The sequence below is a fragment of the Catharus ustulatus genome, chromosome 2, assembly GCF_009819885.2.
Source record: "Catharus ustulatus isolate bCatUst1 chromosome 2, bCatUst1.pri.v2, whole genome shotgun sequence".
In the NCBI taxonomy this organism is placed as follows: Eukaryota; Metazoa; Chordata; class Aves; order Passeriformes; family Turdidae; genus Catharus; species Catharus ustulatus.
This window is the reverse complement of record NC_046222.1, coordinates 96,043,227-96,069,255: the sequence shown is the minus strand read 5'-3', so window position 1 is coordinate 96,069,255 and position 26,029 is coordinate 96,043,227. Positions and strand designations below refer to the sequence as shown.

The window sequence follows — 26,029 nt, the reverse complement described above, 5'->3', positions numbered from 1 at the left end:
TACCCTGCAACCCTGTTTAGGATAGATTGCTGCATTTTGGATGCTGTGACACTATCAACAGAAGGTAGCCATTACTTCCTAATGAATAACTGCTCCTGAAATCATCCAAAAATTTGCATAGTCTGAGAAAAATAACACCTTCTCTGCTTCATGAGAAGACTTCATAGGACTACAAAGCACTGGTGTTTGCCTGATCACCAGTTTCACACCCACCTGCAGAGGACTGCAAGGGGCCCACAAGCTCTGACAGAAGCTCCCTTTGAAGTTGAAGGGTGTCTGCAGCAAAAGCTCCGCTCAGAAGCTGGAGGTGACACACTAGTGCTTCCTGTTATCTACAGTACTAGTGAGCACACTTGTTTCCTGGTGTGAATCTGAACAAAACAATCCTTTCTCACCCAAATTTGCTTCTGTATGCAGTGAAATTTGAGATCTTCAAAGCATGAAAATCATCCACCCAACCAAGACCACCAGTATCAACCAAGACATGTTTGTCTTGGGTTAGTAACTACACAAAGAGAGGAAAAAATCTGACTATTGAAGAGCCTGAAATCCAAAAAGTGGCTCTGCAGAGACCGCATAGATTAAATCTGCATTTTTTTGTTCATTGTTTTGTTACTTAAATGAGACAAACTGCAGATTTCATTAACCTAGCAGTCTACAACAGAAAGAACAACTAGTTAGCAGTATTTCTAACTGGGCACATGCCCAGTTCTTTTACATCTCCAGAACTAAGGTGACATTAAATAGGTATAACACAGTTGGCAAAAATGTTATCAGTGGGCAACTGTGCCTGTTACATAAACTACAGGCTTAAATGGTTCAAACAAGTTTATGGTTCTAATAATAGTATTTCGTAATTAATGAAGATAATCAGGCTTCTAGCTACCTTACAGAGTTCATCTCAGGTTATTCTCATCTATGGCAGCATCCTGTAGATCTAAGTGTTAATGAGCAGCATATTTTTGGCTAAAGGAATCTAGCTGTGAGACAAAAATCTGATAAACCTAGAGAAATACTGCAAAATCTTGCTGCTACTAACACTTGAAACACAAAAACATGACAGTCCCATCAAGCGAATACAGAATAATACAAACCTTCATCTATCCAAGGAGACCTTTTCATAGCTCAGTAACAAGAAAAAATTGAAATCTATGGAAAACTTTTATGCAGACCAATTATTGTAACTATGGTGATGGAAGGCTATGGAAAACTCTAAAACAGGTCAAAAACCAGGCACAGGATTGGCAGCATGACTCACAGTTTTATCTATGGGCCTTTCTAGAAAGGAATAACCCCTGCATCCACAGCTTTAATAGGTGAGTTTAAGTGTAATGGGAAGTGCTGGTCTGGTGGTCAGATGAGCAAATCAGAGAGCTGACAACTTGGCTCTGCTCAGTCTGCTCTCTCTAATCAAGACCATCTGCTCACATTGTGAAGACACTCCTGGTGACTTTTAGCCACAGTACGAACAACCTCTCTAGTCACACGTGTGAAATACAGCAACTGCCAGAAATTTATGAGTTATTGCTAAACTCTTTCTTTATTCCATACATAATAGGTTTGAAATAGATTTTTACAATCCTTTTCTCAATGCTATCAAGTATGTCCATTCACTTTATCACTTGAGACTCTCCAGGGAAAAAACTAGCAATCCTCACTATTTTTGTAATTCACATACATAAACACACTATATGATGGAATAATACACAAAGATTAGGGCAGACAGAAGTTTGAGATGCAGTAAATTATTTTTTAAAGCCTAATAAAAACTAAAACACTCATGCAGTACTAATACAAGAGAGACATTTATATGCATAACTACAGTTTTCTCATTGCTAAGAATCTCAAATATAGGGTATGCAAGACCAGATAAAGAGTATAAAAAGGAAAAAAGATAAGTTCCTCAACTGAGTCCTTTTTTTTTCCCCTGCAGGTGTGCAAAAACATTGCCGTGATATGAACTGAATAAATTTTCTGTTATCCCACTAAGTGTTAGATACTAAAATTGTTTGTACTCCTTTTGTACTCCAAAGCAATGACTTCTCCAGCAACAATGCAGGCAAAAAGTTTGAAATTGCTTTGAATAAAAGGATTTAGTATTATGATGTCACATTAAATTAAAAGGTTACTGTGTTCTTCGTTTACTCCAGAGAGAGGCAGACTCTTAAGAGCAAAAAATGAAGCCAATAGCATAGTGGTCACTGTGACATGTCATGCACTGAGAAATAGGTAAACATTTTTGTATTTTAAGTAATGTATTAATTTGCAAACTCTCCTTCTGGCACTTTCCCAAGAGGTTAAAGGAAATTGATAGCTTCAGTCTCAGGATAAATCACAATCAGCCTCTAGATCTGAAAGTAAGCTTCTACCTGCTGGAAAGACATGCCAAGAATCCACCACATCCAGTATGCCCCTATCAGACAGGATGCTGGTAGAAAAAGAATGTTGGGGAAAAAAAGGAACTACTATAATTTAATGATTACCATAATTCTCCAGTGCCTTTCTACTTTTTAGAAGACTGTGTGTCCCACATCAGTATTTTCTTCTGTTGACTAAAACTTGATTCCACTCAGCCTCTGCAAACCAGCCATGTTTTCTAAATTTCTATTTTTCTTCCTATCTTCCTCTAGTTTATTTTTATTTAATCTCTAATCTTTTTCCTGTTCTCCTGTGGTTTATTTGCATTTGCCTTTGTTTAGTGATTGCAATTAAGTAGAAATAGGAATTCAATGACACAGAGTTTCAAAGAAAGGGTAGTTTGATACCTATCATGTTTTTTGCAGAGCAAATTCATCAAGGAGAGGTGCCTGAAACCTAATCAGACAACACTGTCTTCAGATAAAAATATCTGGGACTGTTATAAAATTTTACTTTGTCAGTTTTGTCAATGTTATGTATAATGTAAGATTAAAATCCATCACCTTCTCAAAATCACAGTCAAAGGTTAATTAAATTTTAGTGCTTTAACTGCAAATTCTCTGGCCTCAGCATACATGAAAGTCCTTTCAGCTGAATTTTAAATCTGAACTTTCAGAATTACATGAACCATAACCAGCATTACTCAGATCCCTCTGATGTCACCAAGGCTCAATTGACAAGGCATATGAGCTGCTGACTTGACCCTCTCTGTTGTACATAACCTCAATAAGATACAATAAGAACTTTATCTAAACAATCTAAGTAGATCAAAAATACATTAAAATGGGACTATAATAAAGAAACTATATAATTGTTCAATTAAAAACAGAACAGAACTGACCAATGCAAGGATTCTATTTGAAAATAGCTTTAAGATCAAATCAATGACCAAATTTTCAATCAACTAGAATCATTTCACCTTGTAGTGCTTTAAATTTGAGGATTGCATGAGAAACACACAAAAAAATCCAAATGGAAACCTGAAATATTTACTTGATTGTCCACAAATCTAAAAAACCCCTGGATAATACAGACCACAGCTGTTAAATTTCAGTGTAAATGTCACTGCATTTCACTGACAGACCAATTCCCACAAGCAGGGAGGGTATTGGTTGGTATTGCTGACACCCTGTTCACTTCTTTAAGGATGGAAAGAGAGTGAATCTGTTAAGTGCTGTGCTTGGGGGGTTACAAACCTGCAGGCTGAGCACCACTTACCGAAGATTCACTGTCTCTAACAAGGAAATCTCCTTCCACTCCCCTTTCGTTCAGGGCACATTCTGCTTGGTGCCGGGTAACGTTCCCGTAATACCATTCTCTTCCAGCAAATCGTCCAGTAGAAGATGGTCCCGTGTAGCTTATCTGAGGTGGATGGGAAGTGTTCATGGAAGGACCATCACTAATGATTACTACATAGTTTTTAGGGACAAGACCGATTTGACCTCTGGAATTTTTACATTTCCACCATTCTGGGTCATTTTCTGGCTTTTCAATGACTTCCATCGTTTCCCCTTTTTCAAAATTGAGCTCTTCTTCTGTGACCGAGCTGAATGGGTACAGTGTCTGAACGATGTGGAGTACTTTGGTGCCCTGGCCGTTACTCATGGAAGCGCCTTTCCTTAGGCTCAGAAAGCTGGGTGAATCTGCAGTTGCCTCCTCAACCTCCTCTACCACGTAATTGGAAGGGAACCAGCCGATCTGTCCATTGTAGCTACCTCTCCACCAGCCGTCGCTGCACTTCTCCATGACAATCACTCGGGACCCTTTAACGAGGGACAGTTCGTCCTCCCTCTCGGCAACATAGGCAAATTTCACGTAGGCAGGAATGTTAAGATCATAAATCCGGTCGGCGCTGCTGCCGTTGGAAGGGTACTCTGCGTCTGTGCTCGGAGTGGGGGAGGCGTCTCTCGCACTCGTCTTTCTCTTGGTTTTTCCCAAGCCTGTTAAAGACAGAAATGTAAAGTGGTCACTTGGAATGCTCGTCCCCAGACTGCTAAAGTTGGATGTGGTGACATGCCGTATCTTCACTTCAACAATATTGCTAAATGAAGATCTCTTCTGCAACACTACATAGCCACGAAATATCAACACCTTTAAGAGATTCTCAATATCCACCTGATGCACCATTAGGTAACGAGCAACTTGTGTTATAATGACTTCTCTTCTCAGAAGTAGCAGAGTTTAAACACTTAAACACAGTGATTTCTTCACTAGGAGAATAGCTAATCACTGAAACGTTTTTGAGCTTGCTGTTATGTACCTTTAAATTCCAGCCAAATGACCATGCCTTTTAATTTTAGAGATGACTTCAATTTGGCTCAAACAAAAAGTGAAAGAAAACCTACAAAAATTAACAAGCACAGAAATAAAAGCTAAAGCTTCTCTGCAGATTGTATTGTTCTCTTTGCTCTGGCAGTACCCAGGCTGCACAGCTGTAATTCCTTCCAACTGTAACCCCCCTTCTGAAACCCACACCTTTTTCACCTACATTTCATCATGTACTGTAGCAGCAGAAACCTGATGATGAGGAAGACCATTTGCATATGTTTCCCTATAACCTCTAAAGTCTGATGTCCTGTCATGGCTTTAATTATAGTGTTAAATACAATGTACAGAAGAAACAACAATAACTTTGAACACATCATCTTTTTTTTTTTTTTTTTTTTACATTACAGAAACCATACTAATGTCTGTTGAAACAGAAAAACATTTCAAACATTGCAGCAACCCCTGTCCAAGTTTACATATAAACTAAATAATAAATAAAGTGAACAAGTAGCCCTCTCTTATGAAATTCACTTATAGAATATCTGAAAAACAAGAGATTATGTCTCAGTCTAGCACAACCAAGCAACACCCAAAATGTCACACAAGGGACAGAAAGCAAAACCATCACAGAAATAGAGCATTTGTACTTTTCTCCATTCTCCATACATAGAGCCTGGGTGGCAGGTGAAAGATTTTGTTGAGACACAAGAGCACACATGCTGATTTTGGAATACTTCATGGAAGGAAAATAAATAAAGGTACTTTGTTTCTTCGAATAATCTGAAACAAGGAGATGCATGCTATTTCTTTTTTAATAATCCAGGCCTATTCAATCCAGCCACTCTGCTGCCAAAAAGTGTGTTTTAATATTTAGATATACATGTACTTGCATATACAGTGGGCATCTTCAGCAAAGTTGCTTGTTCACCACAAAACTTCATGCTTACTTCACAGTTATTTGGGCAGCACAGACAGTGCACACATAACCATGCAGGGATCACTGGTTAGAAGGGTTAAATACATTAATACATGGTCTTATGGTCTCAGAAGATGGCAGAAAATTCTGATGATCCTAAAGTGTTTCCTGACCTTCCCCAGCAGAGCCTTGTTTCCTGCTGGAGCCTGCTACATCCTAATATCATTCTAACTACATCACTTCAGCCAAGAGCCAGTGGCTGCACTTTCAGGCAAAATGAGGGAGGCAGCTTATTGTACTAGGGGAGACAATCACAGGAAAAGAGTGTACAAGCAAGTACTAATCAGAAGGTGGTCAGGCTCTGATCTCTGCCAAGACTGGAAATTTTCATCAGTTTAGAGATCATTTTTAACCAAAAAGACAAGGATGTTTCAGAATTAACGAGCATTAAATTACAGTGATATAAACAAACACAACTTAAGGGTCGTTCTGTTAAGAAAAGGGGGAAATTACTTGTTATAAATTCATGGAAAACAAGCAACTGTATTTCAATAGATTCACTCTACATAAAGCCCTCCACTGAGACTGAAACTTCCAGATTAAAAACTTAGGATTTTATCAGCTCACTAATGAAGATATGTAGAACTAATGAAAAAAGCAGTAGATGGTGAAGTAGCTGGCCTAACCAGGTGAAACTCAGAGCATAACTCTGAGAAATGGGGATGTAGTGTGACAAGAAAATGCCATAAACTTAAGTATCTAGAGAAAAAACTGTTGACAAACAGGTAAAACCCCAACATTTCTCAAAAAACCCCCTCTGAAATCTGATAAAGGTATCTAAACACTTAGGAAAAAGTTATAATTCAAACACTTCCATCTGGAGTCTCATAAATTCCCTCTTTTTTTCACAGACCTTCCAATGGTGTATCTGACTTTTCAAATGTTGCTTCCTATCATGCCCATTAAACATAAATAATTACAAATTTGGGAAAATTAAAAAAAAAAGGAAAATTTCTAATTTCTGTCAATAAAGACAACAGGAGTTCTTCAGTTTAAGCTTACCATTTCATGTGAACAAACTTTTTAAGGCTGACAGCATAGTAGAGATCAACCTTTTGCAATAGCAGCAAAGTGCACCGAAGACTTTCCAGGTGGTTTGACCACAGGAACTATGCAGAGACCCATCTGCAGTCAGGCACAGCGAAGGGCACGCATATTATCTAAGAATCATTTTTTATGTGAGGTTGCAACATTCACAACTATGTCTATGACTGAAGAGGAAACAAGTTGTTCCATGAGCAGAATGAAGGAAATCTGTTCCTGTTTTTCTCTTTATACCTCCTGCCAAGCTATTCCTCCTCTTCCTCCCCCATCTCCTGCAGGATTCATACTAAGTCCCCATATCATATGATTGTTTCCACATCCCCAGGTCCTTCTCATATCTCTAGCTCCCCACTGCCATGTCCAGAATGCCTTCATAGCATACTCCATTGTCCCCTGGTGCTGCCCTCCTCTCTACCTTTGTTGGGCTGGCCCACATGCCTGGTGCCCCACTGCCTTTCAGCTCTGCCTGGGCTGAGCAAAGAGTTGGGGTTGCTCTGGCTTCTCCCCCAGTGAGGGACACCAGCAGTGACTCTCCCAGGCACAGACTTGGAGAAAACTAGTTAGTTTATCTCTGCCAGTCTGTCAAGTTTGTCTAAAATTGGCTGAGTTATCAAGGATGGACAGATGGACGGACTATGACAGCTGACTGCGACAGCATGACTAATGTAAGCTTCATTTCCTTGGGGAAGTCTAAAAATACAGTTTAGTGGGATGGCTCATCACAACTAAGCAAGAATAAAGTCAGGACAATTATAAACTTTGTATATGGATCTATAACAAAAAACACAACTCCATTAAAAAAGTACAATCTACATGAGTCCTCTCTAGAAGAGTAAACACTACCTACCTACTTACAGAAATGTTCAATTACTACTATTTGTAAAGGGATCCCTATTCTTATGTTCAAATGGAATGAAACCCATATAAAGGATTTCATGGAAAACAAAACATTCGAGCACTTTGGGTGGTACATGTTGAAAAGTTTAATATACTTGCAATTACAGACACAGTTTTGGTATGTTTTATTGCCTTATTCTAATGAAAACCTATCTACAAATCTATCTACCTATCTGCTACAACTGTGTTTTTCCTATTCTAACTCAGTGGTTACAGTTCATCTGTAACCTACGGAAGCCATAATCCTTTGTAACACAAATAGTTGTCATAAGGAGTAATCTAAAGCAAGAGGTTAGCTTTCAAATGAGAGGAAAAGAAGCATTGCAAAGGAGCAGAAAGACTTGTTACTGCAATTTGTAGGAAGTAATACTATTCACAATCTACAAGTTACCCACAGTAATTACTTCATTTTCACTTGTATAAATACATTGGCAAGTGATGTGAGCTGGTATAATTCTGAGGATATATTACTGAGACAAAAAAAAAAAATCAACTAGTTAGCAACATTTACTGAGAAGGGAATCAGTGCAAATCCTCCTCCTCTTTTCTACAGTGAAAGAAATGCTCTGGCCCCATGGTTAGTGCTAGGGAAACTCAGAAACGTGCCTGTCGCATCACTACGTGCTGTCTTCCTTTCCTAGCTCAGCTGCAGCTCCAAAGAATAGCTTGTTTTTTGAGCAGTAGGCTGAAGACCAGTTTCCTATGAATTTGCTTCCTGTCCCTTAAGTTTCCACTGTGCAAGCATCCCTTCATTACCAGCTTTTGCCTGAGACATTGTACCTATAAGGTCCTCGAGCTTGCATCTCCAATTCCCTCTCCACACAGCTTTTCCAGCCTTCCCATCTCATCCTCCTTAGACTTCCCTTGAGCTCCCCCAAGCCCAAAGCTCAAAGTGGTGGAATTTCCCTCTGGTCAATCTCCTCTGGCCCAATGCTGGGACAGTGCCAGTTCCCCTACCCCTACATGAGTCTCCTGCCATGCTGGTCACGCTCCTGGCCAAAGCTTGGCTGCCTCTCAGAACAGATGCCCCACCTGTCCAGCCTTCTCCTGCTAAAAAAAAAAAAAAAAAAAAAAAAAAAGGATTTTTCTCTCTGTCTTTTGCCTTCAGTGATGGCACTGAAACAAGGCTGCAGAGCTACAACCTCTCTGAAAATTGGTTCATAGGATAAACCAGTTTAATTATATTTAAAACATGATCTTATAACATACCTTATCAAACACATACATAACACTTGCACAGAAAGGGATTTTTTGCCACTAGTATAGGTTTGTATTTAATTTGCTAATTATAGTTTAATATTCCATACTACCATTACTAGAAAGAGTCTATTTATAAAACAGACAACATCCTAATTTAATGAAATTTTATTTGGCAAGTATTTCCATGTTCCTGCAAGCTGGTATCCTTGTCTGAAACTGATGAGTGACCACATTTTGTATTTTAATTGCATCCGATCATCCCCAGAGATAAAAGAACATCTCCACAGGCTTATCCATACTCATGGTTATTAAGTTCTGCTTAAGAATAACATGAATCAAACATTAAAGGTATTTAAAGGTAGTTAAATTCTCTAGCATTCCCTTCCCAAGACTGCTCCCTAAATTTGTAAAATCTTGTACGTAACTTAACTTTAAACTAAATACAGTTACATTTCTTTTCTGAAAAAAATTTAATTTCATTTGATACCTGATTTGCTATTACTGTCTTTTGATTTGATATCACTGTCTTTTATATTTTTCCCTCTTCCATATACAAAAATCATTATTCAGTACAGATGAATTTCTGAGAAATTGTTGGCAAGTCATCAGTGTCATCTGAATTCCCCCAATCCACCTTTTCTAAAACCTTCTCTGATTTTAATACATAATTTTAATATACAAATGATGAGCAAAGATATTTTCTGCAGCTTACCTGCACATCAAATCAAAATCACAGGACAAAAAAAACCCCAAAAACTCTTTCAGAAAAATGTTGCAATACAAGAAATGACTGCTTTGAGAAATCATAAGTGCAATACCAAATATCCAAAACAGAATTCCTCAATTCAGAACTCAGTGAAAAAGACCAAATACTACTAAATATAATAGATACAACTCCTTAAGAATCCTCCAATAGCTTGTTATTCAAATATCAAGAACAATTAAGGAAGGACCTTTAAATTATAGAATACATGCAAAAACAACAAAAGTGTCTCAATACAACTGAGTTTTGAAAATTACTTTGTCTTTAAGGGACTAGAGTTCTATTAAATTGTGTTCTTAAAATATCCTGCATCAGTGTTGGAGAAGCCAGTTTTAAGTCTAAATATGCAGCTGAAAATATAAAAATGGATGCTGCTGAGTAAAGCTGTTAGCTCTCCCCACGGCAATTAGAAAGCCAACTATTTGTACATTTTAATCTACTGCCATATTTACATATCTTAATAGATTTTCATCATAACAAGCCAGAATTTTCTATAATGTATTAAACCCTTTACATTTGAAAGAAGTTTTCTGATAAATTAGTATGCATTACTACAAAGCTGTAAACTGGCAAAAAAGTAACTTGAGCAAGAAAATAGTCAAAGAGATCATGAACTAATAGTGCATCAAATACCAACAGGTACTTGCTTTCATAGTCTATTTACAAATACAACAAGCTTTTTTTTCAATTAAAAAACTAAAATATGCTGTTATCACCTAATGAAAACACAGAAACTGATACCAGAGCTGAAAAGGACACATTACACCCACAACTCTCATACAGGTTGTCAAAGCATGGATTTCAAACTTAACATGAATATTTGAAAATTTATTTATGGGAAAAAAAGAACTTTAAAAAAAAAAACTTTGATGGGAAATATTAATTACCCAGTAACTCAAATTCTAAAAATATTACTGATCATTACCCTCTGAATTAAAAAAAAAAACAAAAACAAAAAGCAACCAAAAAACACAACAAAAAACTACCCAAAACAAAGTAATTACTTGTAAAATTTTTCATATTAATTTTAATGCGTTTTCATTTAGGCACCTTCCCTCTAGAGCAAAACGCTTTTAACAGTACCACTTGCTTTATGGTTATAAAAAACACCCAATGAACCCTATAAAATCATAGAAGCCACACAAAGAACATGAGTACAGTACAATTTTAATGGAAATATTTTCATTTCAACTATTTTTTTATAGTAATGGGTTTTGTTCTTTAAAAATAAACCCATTCCAATTCAAAATGGAACAAAGCACTCCAGAGCACTGAAAACTTTAACCTTCTTAAAATATTTTAAAACAACAACTTCCATTAAACAGCTGAAAGATTCAAGATAAACAGGTTTGAGCCTGATAAATTTGAGGAAGTCAAATAAATTAACTAGGAGAACTCCCAATATAAATACCCAGAGGAAAAAATAAGAATAATAATAATAATAATAATTGCTTCTAACTTCAGAGCAATATAAAAAGAAATAAAGAAATTATTAAGAAATAAATTTCATCTGAAGTTGAGATATCTTCTAATTCCCCTAAACATTACATTAAATTTTACAGAAAACAGCTCTCCTTGTTTTAAAAATATTCAAAGGTAAAGCAACCAGAAATTTTCATTCAATTTACTAATCTAGTGTTTTCTGTTAGATGCAACAGAAACAAGCAAATTTCTCAAAATTCATTTTTATTTAGAAGTAGTATTTCTTTGACATTTTAGCCAATTGGATTCAAGATACTTAAATTATTTTTCTTGTCTATTCTAACAATTGCAATTCCATCTGTTCTCATACAGATGCAGTTAAAAACAAAGATCCTTTCTTGTTTCACAAACAAGTTATTCATCTCTGAATATTATGACAATGAATTATATTGCATATTAATGCATACATTTAATAAGAGTGCAAAGTGTACAGTGTCTGTTTTAAAATAAACTAAAAATTGTATTAAGAAAGAAGCAATTAACTTTTCCAAAAAAACCCCGACCATAATGCAATGCAAATTAAGTAATTCATCCACCCAGTATAGAGCTAAACACAACTTCTTGTCAACTGGAATATTCAAATCAGACATTCATGTAGTTTTGTTATTTATTATTGCTTTTGTAATTTCAAATTAACTTGTCTTTGCTTCTTTATTACTAAGGAATTCAGCAGACCAAAGTTTCTTCTGTTACACAGAAAGAAAAACCAAACATTTCTGCACATTTTCAGACTGCAGCCTCCCACTCCTTCTCCCCCTCCACCTACACGTCCAGTTTCCAAGAAAATGTTCAAAGGCTAAGATCCATATGGGATAGTCAGTGTTTTAGAAGCAACATATCCATCAACAGCACTCTTTAAAGGACACTGCCATAAATTCCAGAAATCTCCAACTGCATTTGTAATACAGAAATGAAGCTTTACAGCTCAATTAATGACTTTCTGTATCTTCTTTAAGAAGCTCAATATAAAGAAAAGCCACTCTAGAACTAGTCAGAAAATGGAAACTCTTCTCTAAATGTCAAAGTGAAACTCTGACATTTCAACAACCAGGCTGCTTTATCACTGCTTTTCAAATACAGGAAAAAGCAGCGTGAAAGTTTTCCATGCATCAAACACTATTCAGTCTGGAGGTTTCTATAAAGAAATCAACTCTATTAAAACAGCTGTATTAAAAACAACTATTGGATTAATTCCTGTAATTTACATTGCACTACACATGCCTATTTGTGATTAGGAAAGGTACACTCCAGTACCAGGTACTGAGTTTTCTGTACCCAGAGCATTTTAGAGCAAAAGGTTAAAATTATAAAGATGTAATATAGTGACATATGTGGACAGAAACAAATGCATGATATGGAGGTTTCCATAAACTGCTTCATATATGTTCCTACCCCAGTGGCAAAATGAAGTAGAAGACTTGTTCGGCAAATTTAAATGGTCTTGGGATTTCAAATCCTCTATATAACAGGAAAACAGCTGTCTTGGTCTCAGATCAAAGGTACAGTAATTTCACGAATACAAGCCACACGGACTATAAGCCGCATCTCTGGGTGTTGGCAAACATTTCATTCTTTGTCCATAAATAAGCCGCACCTGAGTATAAGCCGCTCTGTCGTTCGCAGTGAGGACCTGCGTGCAACAAAGTTGCCAAATAGCAACAGAATCACGGCATGGCGGGGTTTACTGGCTCGGCTCGGCTGTGCAGGCTTGGCCCGCTAGGGGCTGCCGACGGGGCCAGGGGGCCCAGCTCGGTGGGGCCGCTTGGGGCTGGCCGCCGCTGCCACTGGGCTCACTCTCCCCGGCCTGGCGCTGCGCCGTGGTGGCAGGCAGGGACGGAGCCCGTCGGCACCCATGGCAGCAGTAGCGGGTGGGGATGGAGCCTGCCGGCACCCGTGGTGGCGAAGGCAGGAGGGGAAGGAGCACCCCCGCTCCCGCCGTGGTGGTGGCAGGCAGAGGCGGAGCCTGCCTGCTCCTGCTGCAGCAGGCGGGGTCAGGAGCCCCCCGCTTACCCCAGGAGCCGTGGGGATGTGAACACAGAGCCCCCCGCCTCTCCCCCGCCTGAAGGAGGGAGCTCCCCTACCTCACCCCCCACCCCGCGCTGCCGGCACTGAGCTGGCCCCACCTGCCGCGCAACACAGTAACCAATTTGTAACAATCGCGAAATCCTGGGTTTTACTGGCAGGTGCTCAGCTCGGCACCCTGGCTACACTTCTGGGGTTGTAAATGTCAGAAAATTATTCACATATTAGCTGCTCCTGAGTATAAGCCACATTTCTGGTGTGGGAGCAAAATTTTAGTCAAAATGGTGTGGTTTGTATTCGTGAAATTACTGTATATAAAATGAATGGGCTTTCTCAAGACCTACCATTCCAATTTCTCTCTACACATTTAAATTGAAGCTTGCTTGCTTTAAGTATGCAGTCTCTGCTTTCAAACACAAAAATATTTCCACCTAATTTGTAATCTTATAAGTTATGCTATCTCAATTTTGAAAGATGTACTGATAAAAGAATATAATCAGAAATACCTTAAGTCTAAGGTAGCCCTATAATTCTGAGAACATATCTATAAAATGTGAGGAGAAGGCACAGCAGCCATATAAGACTTCCCATTGGTTTCTGCTCCCTTGATGCAGAGGAGAGAAGCTACACTGATTTGCCTTTCCTTCAGGAACACTAACAGAGGATATTGACAAAAAAAAAATCACTAATATGCATGAGAAGCTCCAAACTGTCTACCTCAATGCATACTCCTGTCCCTCAGGAAGCATATCATACCTTATGTTCCCTCTCCCCTTCCAGTACTTGTGGAAAGATGATTTATAGCTAGCTATCTCACATTTACATGAAGCAAAAAAGGTGCACAGGACAGCTCAGGATACAAATGTGACTTCCTAACACTAACCCACTCAATTAAAAAGAAATGGAGGAAAAAAACCACAGCAAGTACAAAGTAGACTATCCTGAATGCAAGATGGCAACCCTGCAATTTAAAGACGCTTCCAAATAACCAAGATGGAATTATTCTATTTTAAACACACGTAACTATACTTCTAACTTCGTCCTTTCACTTTTTGTATGCTCATATTTACTCTGAATTCTGTATCTTAAAAGCAAAGATGTCACAGATGTTACAGATAGAGATTGAAGTTTGGATCACCAAGCCCAAATTAGAACAGAGAAACTACAAAGCAGCAATTATACAGCCCCTCAAGTCAAAGAAATGCTTTAGAAGACAATGATCCAAATACTGACTAAAGGACAGTATCTCAGCATCAAAAAGCTCAGGACAGTCCCTCCTGAAAGTACAACAGTCTTCTACCCTTTGAGTTTACTGTGTTTTACTCCAGTTGACCCATACTAACACCAAGCATGATGTAAAGCCTTAGAAATTCTGCCAGAATGCCCACATTATACTATACTAATGTTTTCCAACATTAAATTAGCGTTACAGGAAAATACAAGATGTTTATTACATTTTCTCTTTAGAAACCTTAAAAATCCTTAGAAGCCAAATACTGCAGTTTTCTTGCAAACTCCTTTAAGGAAGGGGAAGGCAAACTAAACATCATCTTTTCTGTACTAATTTCCTCTCTGAATTTCAATGCACATAGCTCCGTTAATCAAGGCCTCTCAGGTTATTTGCAGCTACATACACAAAGCCAGGCCTCTCGATGTTTGAAGGAGAAGTAACAGTATGAAATGGCTCACTTAACAAAACAGCCCATCTCCTCTGAGGTGTAGTCCTCACAGCCAAAACACAAAACCCAGGACTCCCACACAAACAAGAACAATTTCTTCCGTAGATTTAAACTCAATAACTATAGAGTAACAATAAAGTATTACATTTATCTCATATTCTGGAGAACAATTTCTTGAATGAACAATTTAAAAAGTATCTTACAGGTTGGCTAGTAAACTGCTACAGCCCATAAACAAGAAGAATAACATTTCCACCACATCAAAATACATTTTTCCTTTCCTTTTTCTTTCATTTTCCATTTCCTTTAATCTACAAAATCCCAAAGATTGCCAACAGGAGTGATGGTAATGATTGCATACAATTTAGAGAGTCTACAGCCTAAGTCCTAAATCAATTCCTAGTGCAAAATATAGCTACAAATATTCATCTACTAGAAAGAGCACGCTTAAATGTCCACCTGTCCAAGCTGACCAACCATTAAGAGAGGTGTCTGTCCAAATGAACTTGCTGAGATCACACAAATAACTCGTCAGTAAGCAGTCACATTCACCACTGAAGCAACTCTCATAAAATGCCATCTGTGCTGGAACCTTTCCCCTTAAAACAATGGAGATAGGCATTCCCTCCAGCATTACAGCTTTGCACTTTATGTCTACATACACTCCACACATGTCAATTCCTGTTTTATGGACAGACTCCACAAAACAGAACACTTTTGAGACTCAAAAAATAGAAGGAAACCCTTCCTTACACATTGTAAGACAAAGCCCAGTTTCTTCTGGCATGAATGCTAACTTACAAATTCTGTTTGCATGGTATGAGAATGTGCCACAGAATAACCACCTATTGGTCAGGTCTTTGAAAAACCTGAGAAACAGAAAGCAATGGAACCCAAGTGCAAACACGTAGAGAAAAAGAAACAAGTTAATACTTAAAATTCCCGGGAATATTAAACTACTCAGGGTTGCATATTGAAGGACATAGCCACATCTGAAGGAAAAGAACTCCCCAATGATTCTAAGGTGGGAGAAAGAACAGTCACTGTCACCTATGTATTGAAGAATCTCTTGTCCTTCGAGTCACTGTGATTTTTTGGAAAATGGTGTCCCCCAGAGTACATATAGAGGGCACTGATTTTTGCCAGTTACCTTAGCTTGGTCTTTAGAACAGTGACTCAGCTCCACACACCAAACAAAGTACACAATACCTCTAATACCTCAGCTACTGTCATCTGTTTCTTCTCTCTGCTACCACCTTTATATGTTGTGAAACCAAAGGGGATGACAGTATTCAGAGCACACAAACACATGTACCCCTACAAACGTGTGCTTATGGAAAAAGCCCAACCCAGGTAGATAGGTGCAATGCAGTGACTTACACTGCAGCCCCAGTTCTGCTGCCTCAGCCAACTTCAGTTCTCCCAGGAACCTGAGGGAAAGGAAGACAGAAGAGAACACTATGCAAGAAATCCACTACAAGACAGTATCTGGGGAAAAAAGAAAAAACTACTCTATTTTCACTGGTTCAGAAGAAGAGACATAATTAACAGAACGCTTAAAGTATTTTATTCTATGTAAAAAAAGAAACATCAAAAGGGTTGAGAGCTCAGACACAAACTTTTAATGGTAAGAAAGTAAAAGATTGCCTCCACAGCTGGAACAGGGTGTAGGAAGTGCTACTGGCAATGGAGTGACTCTCTTTAATAGTGAGCTGTGAAACTACCACGGGAGCTAATTTTTGGGCTTGCTTCAAGGCCAGACTTTACAGGTTGAAACATAAATAGCTCAGAGAGTGGCAAGACCAAGGGTCTTCCAAGGTGATGATTGAGGGAAATAACACCAAAGACACCAGTACACACAACCACACTGAGTTAAGGTGATCCTTTTATCTTTCCACACATAATTATCAATAAAATAAAGGCTCATTCTTTGATCTGTAAATGTCAATGTACCTCCAAGCACATGCAGACATTCTGTACAGGAAAGGAGGAAAAAAGTCTATCTATTAGATAAAACTTCTAATACAATTAACACATTCATTTACTCAATATAGACTAAAAATAGGAGGATTTCTTTATGCCTTCAGCCTTGCAACATTTTACTGCAACTGTCACAGAAGAAAAATCTGCTGAAAGGTAGCACACATCATGGTTTCCATTATATATTTTTTTAAAATTCTTGAAGCAGCACATCCTCTGAATTATCTACTCTAATAGATAATCTACCCCAATAAAGCTAAAACTTCAACAGAATATAATGTATAATTGTAAACTGATAAAAGCAAACTTCTGAAACATTACAAGCTAGCACTGCAACAAGCTTCAGGTTCTGCATTCACTGTTGCTTTGGTTTTTCACTTTGGAGCAGATAAATGGCCTTGTACATACATCCAGCAGAGAAAGTCTGATCAAGCAATAAAAGAAGCAGTATTCTGAACCACATGCTCTCCAGAATATCCACCAAAATTCTTTGCCTTTAGCTCTTTAAAAGGTTTCAAGTTTGTGTTTCATTTTCAGTGGGGATTTTTCTTGTGGGTTTGTTTGTTTGGAATTAGTCTGCTCTGCAACTTCAGACTTTTTCTTTCTCCAAGCAGATGTTTCTTTAGAAATTACAACACAATATTTTTTAGAAAGCCTGATTTTAGTTGCACCAAACAGAGACTTGGATTTCTTTAATGTTACTTTTGGTGGACACAGTTGATATGCATCTTAAAATTATTTAAATGTTTGTGGGTGTACAATATGCCCAAAATCATAAATTCATGTGTTTGTTTTGGATTCTAGATAAACATTTTAACATTTTATAGTAACACTCATTAAAAATTAATATATTTTTTTGAAATTATGTATCTAAATGACAGTAGGAAGGCAGACCCTACTTTGTCATCAGTATATTCTTGTGTCATTTTCCATATACAAAACTACTGCCATTGAGTACGTCTCAGTATCTTCAAATTCATCAAAAATGTTAAAATTGCTACTTTAACTAAGTCTAAGTCTTAATGATAATTGTGACGTAGACATATTTTCAGAAAGCAGCAAAGTATTACAATTACATATTATACAAATCATCTGCTACCACTCCAGTGGCACCAGCACTGCCAGCACCTAACTCCACATGCTCTAGGTGGGAATGGAAGAAATCTCTTCCCTGTGTTTGAAATCATTGTGAAAATCTCCCATTACTCCTTTCTTACCAATCCAGGTAACCACATAATCTATTATTACTGTGAACATGGAAGAAATGCAATTGTTCCAGCTTTTTTTTTCCCCTAAACTAAAGACACCACACCTAAAGGACACCATCACTTCTCTCACTACCACAAAACCATGTTCTCCTCAATTTCATCACTGGTGAAGAGTCACCACCATTGCCACACTGTCTCACAAACAAACATGCCTACTTTGAGCAATGCGACTACAAAGCAGGATGATGCACAGCAGAGAAGATGCCTCAGTTGAACAAATTCAACCATGAAATGAGCTATTCTAGGAAACTGAGGAACAATTTGTGCTGTACATAAACACTTCCACTACTTCCTCTCCCTAAATTTGAACTTAAAATTCCAGAGTGCTAACTCCTTTAAAGTGCAAATAGAGATGACTTGCCCTCAGCTAATTCTCCAAGAGGCACAACAGACATGTCACTACTGTCATGCCCACATTTTCTGACAAGCTAGAAAGCTTCAAAGCAACAATAAGTGACACAGAAAAAATACTTTCATGTTTGCTGAATTCCTATGAAGGGATTGATTTTACCATTAATTTCAGCTAGAAATATTTGGCTAAACAAAAACTTCACAGAATTCCTTCTTAGGAATTTTAATACGTGATAAATAATTTGACAAGTAGCTATATTCTTTAATAAGTTATATATTTTTTAAAAATCAACTTCATTAAATGCTGTTTTTTGAATGGAAAGACTAGCATTTCTTACAGGTCTGTGACAAGGAAGGCCAAAACCACTGGGAGCTTGAAGCTCTAAAGAGATTAAAACAACTTGTTTGTCTTGTAAGGTAGACTTGTTTTTATTAACATGAGCTGTATAAATTTTAAGAGGCTGTGCTATACAACAGTGTACTTATTATACAATGATACCATATTTATTTTATTTCAACCATTCTTTAATTCTTTAGCAAATTTTATACCCTTATGGTGTGCAGAGAAGACAAGAACTGGAAATAACTAATTAAGAACTAACAGAAATATTTTCAAACTGGGACTTAGTTCTATTATGAATTTAATATGTTTTCTGCGATCTTGTAGAAGAGGCTCAGATAGGTCACTGACAAACAAACAAATTCATCAAGCTCTGACTGTGCCAAAAATACTGTGCATACTTCTTCTGATTACACTTCTAAAAATTAGTCTGGAAGAACTGGAAAATATTCAGCTAAAACCCACAACATTAGAGTCATATAAGTAACTTTTACCAGTGAAAGACTTTAGTAATCAAATTTCAATACTTAAAACAAGATTTAGAACCAATCTGATGAATGTCAAAATACAAACTTATATAATTAAATCTGCCACACACGTCACATCAGAACTACCAAAATATATTTTGGTAATATTAAAATATTTTTTTAAAGTCCTCAAAACCAAATCAAACAAACAAAAAAAATAGAGGCCAATAGCACACACACGAGAACTTGGAGAATGAGATTTCATAATCATGTTATACAGAACTATGATGGTAACTGTGTAAATCTGAGTTGAAATATTTATATGTAAAAAGGAAGTACACCAAGCCTCTTAACCAACCAAGAGGAACAGCATTCCATTGCTAAAAAAATTGCATTAAAGAATGTCCAATTCCTCATTTCTTCTTCTTACTAGGCAGTGACTCTGCAAACAAAAAAGGGCTAACTTCCCTGTCAATTTTCAAATGCGCATTGAGAAAGTGGTACTAAGTAGCTCTCAAATGGGAAAATATGAAGTTATAAATTTGAAAAAAACACCCAGCATTTTCATAAAAAAAACTGAGGAGAGAGATATAAAACTATTAATTCCTGGAAGCATCAGTATATATGGCATTTAGGGACTGCTGCAGATCTACAGCCTGACCCAAGCAGACATAGACCACAGGGGTTGACAAACATAGGAAATACTCCTGGATGCTCACAACACTTCTGGATTAACCTGCTAGGAACACTGATGCAAGCAAGATTCTCTACATTACATCTTACTCGACAATTCTTCCTTTCCAAATCCGGCATACTGGGTGAATTAAAACTAAAAAGTTACTGAAAAGTTTTGCAGACTTCCAGAAGCTTAATAAAGGAGCAATTTTAAAAGTCTCTCATGCCACTCAAACGTGTCTCTGAAATATTATCAAGGTTGGTGTTACTTGCCATCACCATCAAAACTCATCCATTTCTATTGTTCCTACAGATTTGGAAATACCTCTCCTGTATTCTTGGTGTGCAATCTCCTTTTCAACACACATTTTATTAAACCTTTTTCTTTTGCAGGGCAACTGTTCAAAAGTCCACACCAACAGCAGAGTAGAAATGTCCTCAGGGTTTCTTACACAGGGAACAAGACCAGAAACCTGTAAGAAAAGCCTATATGCAGTGCTGGTTGTGAAGCAAAAGCAGTAACATTGAGAAAACCATGGATTCCCATGAAAATGGCACCCTGCTGCTGGATCACACGCTTCAGTCACTCATGGCACTCTGCTGCCTGGGGAGTTGTGCTGCTGCCAGGAAAATGACTTGCAAAGGGATGGAAAAAATGTAGAAGTTTTATTTTGAGTACACAAACAACTGACTTCTCAATTATTTTGGCTTCCTTCAGATAAGGTTTCTGTTTGGCATGACAGAGATGAGCCAGCAGGCATAGATCATCTTTGCTGCAGGCGGGGAAACCCGTGGAGCCGCACTCAGAGGCAGCTCTGGGGGTGGTGCTGGCAAACACCCACTCCAACCAAATGGATATGGGAATTCCTTTCCACCCCCCAGCACATGGGAAGAATTATATTACAGAAAATTACAGTTTAAAAGACGCATGCTGGAGGTCTCCTACTTAGCAAGACCTACTAAAAATGTACAAAAAATACCCTCCCCACAAATGAAATACTGTAAGAGGAATCTATTTTAAACTTCATTATAATGAATGAAGATGAAATTTTAATCACAGGCATGGAAGCTGACTTTTGCCTTAAGAATAGTCATAATTACCAGATTTCATTCAGTATGAGCAAACAGAAGACAGCAATTTGAAATGGCCAAATTACCATTAACTTTTTACTAGCAGTATCAATCAGTTAAGACAAAAATGGGAATGAGAAGATGAATCATTTTAAATATTCTATAGGTGGCCTATACATTATACTTCCATAATTAAAACTAGACCATTGTAGCTGACTATTCATTAGACCTCATTCAAGAAAGAGATTTAAGAAGACACAAGTAGCACATATCAAACAGAAAAATTACAAAACCAGATATCCATCAATTCAAGAATTACAAGACTCGAAGTTCCTCCAAGTAATTTAAGGAAAGTTAAAAGTTATGGAAAATTCCCTGATGTCCCTAAAAAAAGATACAATAGAACTGAGCAAGCCCTTAAAAAGGTACAGATGAAGCAAACAGCATAGAAAAGGCTATTGTTTTGTAAAAAGGCATAGGATGATTCTGAAGTATCTCTTCAGAAATTACTGGGGGTCATTTGAGATTTTGGGTGAGCTATTTTTCAGTCCACAAGGAACTGATTTAATGAACATATGCTGAACAAATGTTAATCAGCATTTTAATAAGTACCCAACACATTTAGGAGAGCTGTCTCTGAATACATTTTATTTGATGTTTTTTTCAAAAATACTGAAATAAAATGGAAATTCAAGAAGCCTTAAGACATTGCTAAAAATGGGCTGATATTTTAAAACATCAAGCTGCCTATTCTAGGTAACCACACGTTCATTAACCTTCCACCAACCCCAAGCCAAAAAATGGTAAAGCTGATAGGACTATTAATAAAATATTCAAGGGTTGAGATATAATTAATGACAGCCAACAGTTCTGGGAAAATTAGTTTTTAGCATCAAACAGGCATGACTTAATTGTCTGATGAGATTATAAATTCTCCTGATAAAAGCAACTTTGAAAACATAGCCAACTTTTGCGGTGTACTTTTGTGTGTTTTTGTGTACAAGACACCAACATAACTCATGGCATAAAGTTTCATTAGAACACAGGCTGCCAAAGATGAACAACTATTCAGATGATGTATCTTCAACAGCAAATGAGGGGAATTATTAATTAAATAGTTACAGCTCCTACAGGGTCTGCCACAACTTGAACTACGGCTGGCACTTTTCATATTTATTGATTATAAAAATATAAATCAAACACTGGTAATTACTGTGAATAAGCACAAGAGTGGCAGATAATCACACAGACAACGCATGACATCATTTGCATGACAATGATGCTTTCAGATGAATTATTATTTTTAACACAAGGAAATGTAATCTATTAGGAAAGAGGCAGGGAAAAGTGCATCTCCATGGGAACAATCATGTGCTTGAGCGACACAAGTATGAAAGGGGGATGCAAGTACGTCACTGGAAGTAGCTATGAGTTGGCTGTTTCTCTCTCGAGATTTCACAAGATTCATGATTAATTATTGACAAGACTATTAGGTGACACTTTTTTGGGTTTATTTTAAGTTCAGTACCTGATATTTTGGCAGTAGCTTCAAGATCAAAGTTGGAAACAGATTTGATTTAAGGACTAATACTCATGACCATCATTCCCAACTGTGCTGGGTTAGGAGGTATTTTAATGAGACTTTTCTTGTGATCCTTGGAGAGGCAGGCATGATGATACATTAGACATATTTGTATAAACAGAACTTAAGAACTTGTTTCACTGGGCAAAGCAAAACTTTCAAAAGCTGTTTCACTAGATGAAGCATCAGTCTTGCAATTTGCAAGTCTTTGTTTAAAAAGAAGGAGCACATTTTTGATGGCCTCTCAAAACAATGGATCCACTAAGGAAGGACATATGCTCTGCTTGTTCTGAATGGGAAATTATAACAAAACAGGAAAGGCTTAAAGACTATGGTTTAGTTGAGGATTCTGATTCAAGAAAGGTAAAAAAAGTTGTACAAATACGTGGTGCACAGCACATACATGTTTCATTACGGTAAGGAGTTCACAGCACCTAAACTATTAAAAAAGAATACTCTTGAGAGTACCAGCTCTTTTGGGTGGATGTTAAAAATATTCTGAATCTGTTTGTGAGTTAGGTATGCCTTAGGCAGTTTCTCAGTGTCCCAGGGTGTACGAGCTTAAAAGAGCATGAGAAGTGCTTTACACTCTGGATGCTCACCAGGTAAGTGTGGTGACACTGCAGAAAAAAAGCCAGACTCCATCCTAAGGCACTTACTGCCTCAGCTGAACAAACACAGAGAAAACCATTAGAAAGGGAACAGGGAATGCCTAACTTGTCCTAACAGTGCTTCAGAACTTAAAAACCTGTGCAGGTGTGCACAAAGGGCTGAGCCTTGGAAGATGTGACACCTAGGGATGGCTCAGCCATTAAACCACCAAGCTTTTTTCTCACACCTTTTCATCATTCCCCACCACAGTGAAGGGAACCTTGCACCATGCACCTTTCACCACTGAAAACAAACACACACACAGGCTAGGACACAACTCTATTCCTTCACTTAAATAGATCTCTGTTGGACATAAATAAAAATGTGTTTACATCAAGTAAATATTGCCCACATTTTACATGAACACTTTAAATATTATTACAACAGGATTGCAATCCTTTCCTTAAGGACCTTTCAGACAAAATACATACATTAAATTTATGTTTTAAACAACATACATCTATATAAAAGGAGCTTAATGTCACAACTGGGACTTTGATTTTAACCACACAAATCTTTGAAAAGGCATAATCACATTTCCTGGCACTGTAATCAGTATATTCCAAGAGTATCTGTAGAAAGGAGTGTGGTACTAAATATTACCACAGTAAATTTTATGATAACCTTGTTTGCCTGCTACCCATCCTCTAGTCCTCAATTTCTACATACATTATGGCAGCTCAGTAGTGGAAGACATGGTAATGAAGGAGTGACTAAGAAACAAAACCTGTTAGAAACAACACTGGCACAGGAAAATCCCACATAAATTATTGCCATGTTATTTTTAAGTGAACCTTTTTGCTTCTAATAATCTCAAATCCTAATTTTTCTATTGAAGAGTCATGCTGTTTACAGTAGTCTGCAACAGAACATATTTTCCCTATGTATGACTTCACAGAACACAGGAAAAAAACATTTCACTTAACTTTCAAATAGATTTCTTTAAAACACACACAAAATTTTTCAAAGCTAGATTTTATACGTATGAGATACTGTTGTGAACACTTTATGTGCAAGTATAAAACAGAATACCTATTTAAGGACTTGAAAGTCAACAGAACATCGCAGACCACAGAAAGTTAACCCCTGATTCTGTACGTAGCCATGCCATAAAATCCCATTCACAAAGTGATTTATCTTTGGCTATTATACTATGCTGAACAATCCAGTTTACATCCTTCATCTTTCAAGTGAGAGGAGCTGGCATGAAAAGAGAGGATTCAGCAGTTGACACGTGTATGAAACTCACAGTTTGTCAGCCACTGAAAATACACAACCTTTGACAAACTGAAACAAAAGTAACATCTTTTTCTTCTGGATGCGGTGCAAGAAAACACATTACAGATTTTTACACATGATTCTCCACCCACACCCACTCTCTGTCTCTCCCTCCCTCAATCATCTGCCCATCATGTCACCTCAAACTAAGCATAAAGACAATCCAAACACGCATGTTATGAAATATTTATATCCACATTACTTTCCCAACCTGAAACTCATCAAGTCTACTAAATTTATTCCAAAATACAAAATGACTTACCCAATGTGTCTTTTAGATTTTTAACCAGAGAACCTTTCTTCAAGCTGTTTTTTCGCTCCACATAATTTGATGGCACATATCCCGTTTTGTTGGCCGCGTTTCTTACCCTCCACCATGTCTTAGAATCATCTAATAGCCAAAGACGCTCATTTTTCTTGATGTCAAGTTCTTGGTCCTGCTGTGCAGTGTAATCCCACTTTGCAATAACAATAACTTCTTCTGTCATCTTTCATGGAGTCCTTCTGCAACAAAATATTAAAACATTATCCTCAGTAAATTATGTCATATAATTCTCATTCATTTTTTCCTTTGAATTCTTCTAAAATATGCAAGAAAAAGACTAGGGGAAAATGAGAATGCCATTTAGGGAAAATCCTCTTTTAAAAATAAGGGAAGTTATAATGACTTCTTGGTTTTTCAGCCACTAAAATATGACAGCATCTTGATACTAAATTCTAGTCATAATGTATCACCTTCACTTCCTCAGAATGTATATAAAATATTACACAGATATATATTAACAGAAGCTTACTTGTAAAATCTGTTTAATTTTTGCATATAACATTATAAAAGTATCCCACGTGTGGCAGTCCAAGTTCTGAGAAAAAAAACATCAATAGAAGCATTCCAAAAATGTATTTTCCTTTTGCACTAGTTCCACATCCTCATACTAATATGACAATCTAAATTTCCTGTATTTAAACAAAGTTGTCCATCTTCATTTAGTAGAAAGTTAAGAAATAATTCAAGAAGAATGCAACCCAGAAAGGAAATCTGCCATCAATAAGAGGGCACTGTCTTTAGGAAGCCTTTGTTCACCGTTTTGTGCAGGCAGCACAAAACTGCCTTTAAGAGTCTTCACTTCCTCCTTTGTTCCCAGAAGATCCCAGCTCAGCACAGTCCTGCACCAGGCGTTAGTCAGTGGGGTAGAAAAGAGCACCCACCAGATTTCATTTCTTCCCTACCTGAAACATATCCAGAGTTCCATTAAGATTGAATGAGTTGTCTTTCCCTCACTTACCTGTAAGAACAATGATCTTTTCCAAAGCTATTTGTCAGCTGCACAAAGACAGCTGCATGCCTCCACGTTTTCCTACGCATCCCAGCAATTACCAGGAACAATGTGAGGCAGGCACAATAGTGTGCAAGGAAAAGTCCAACGCTAGTACCAATGACATTCCAATATGTTATAATGCCAACTGAGACATGTTGATTTTACCTTCTAAATTCTGAGAAGACACCTAAAACGTTCTAATTACTGCCGTGGGGGCTGGGGGAGAGGGAAATGAAGGAGGACAGCAAGAGCAGGAGGTGAGAACATATTTGAAAATCGATGCAGCAGATTTTGGGATTTT

The 26,029-nt window shown here is 37.4% G+C and overlaps 1 protein-coding gene across 1 annotated transcript in view; it reads right to left on the bottom strand.

The window, feature by feature from the left end:
* NCK2 (NCK adaptor protein 2) overlaps window positions 1–26,029 on the bottom strand; it is a 53,015-nt gene that overhangs the window by 6,970 nt on the left and 20,016 nt on the right. The window contains exons 2-3 of the mRNA XM_033053085.2: window positions 24,675–24,916; window positions 3,637–4,358 (exon numbers count right to left, since the gene is read on the bottom strand). Of these exons, the coding sequence (XP_032908976.1) occupies window positions 3,637–4,358; window positions 24,675–24,900 (948 nt within the window). The 5' untranslated portion in view covers window positions 24,901–24,916. The remainder of the gene's footprint in view (window positions 1–3,636; window positions 4,359–24,674; window positions 24,917–26,029) is intronic.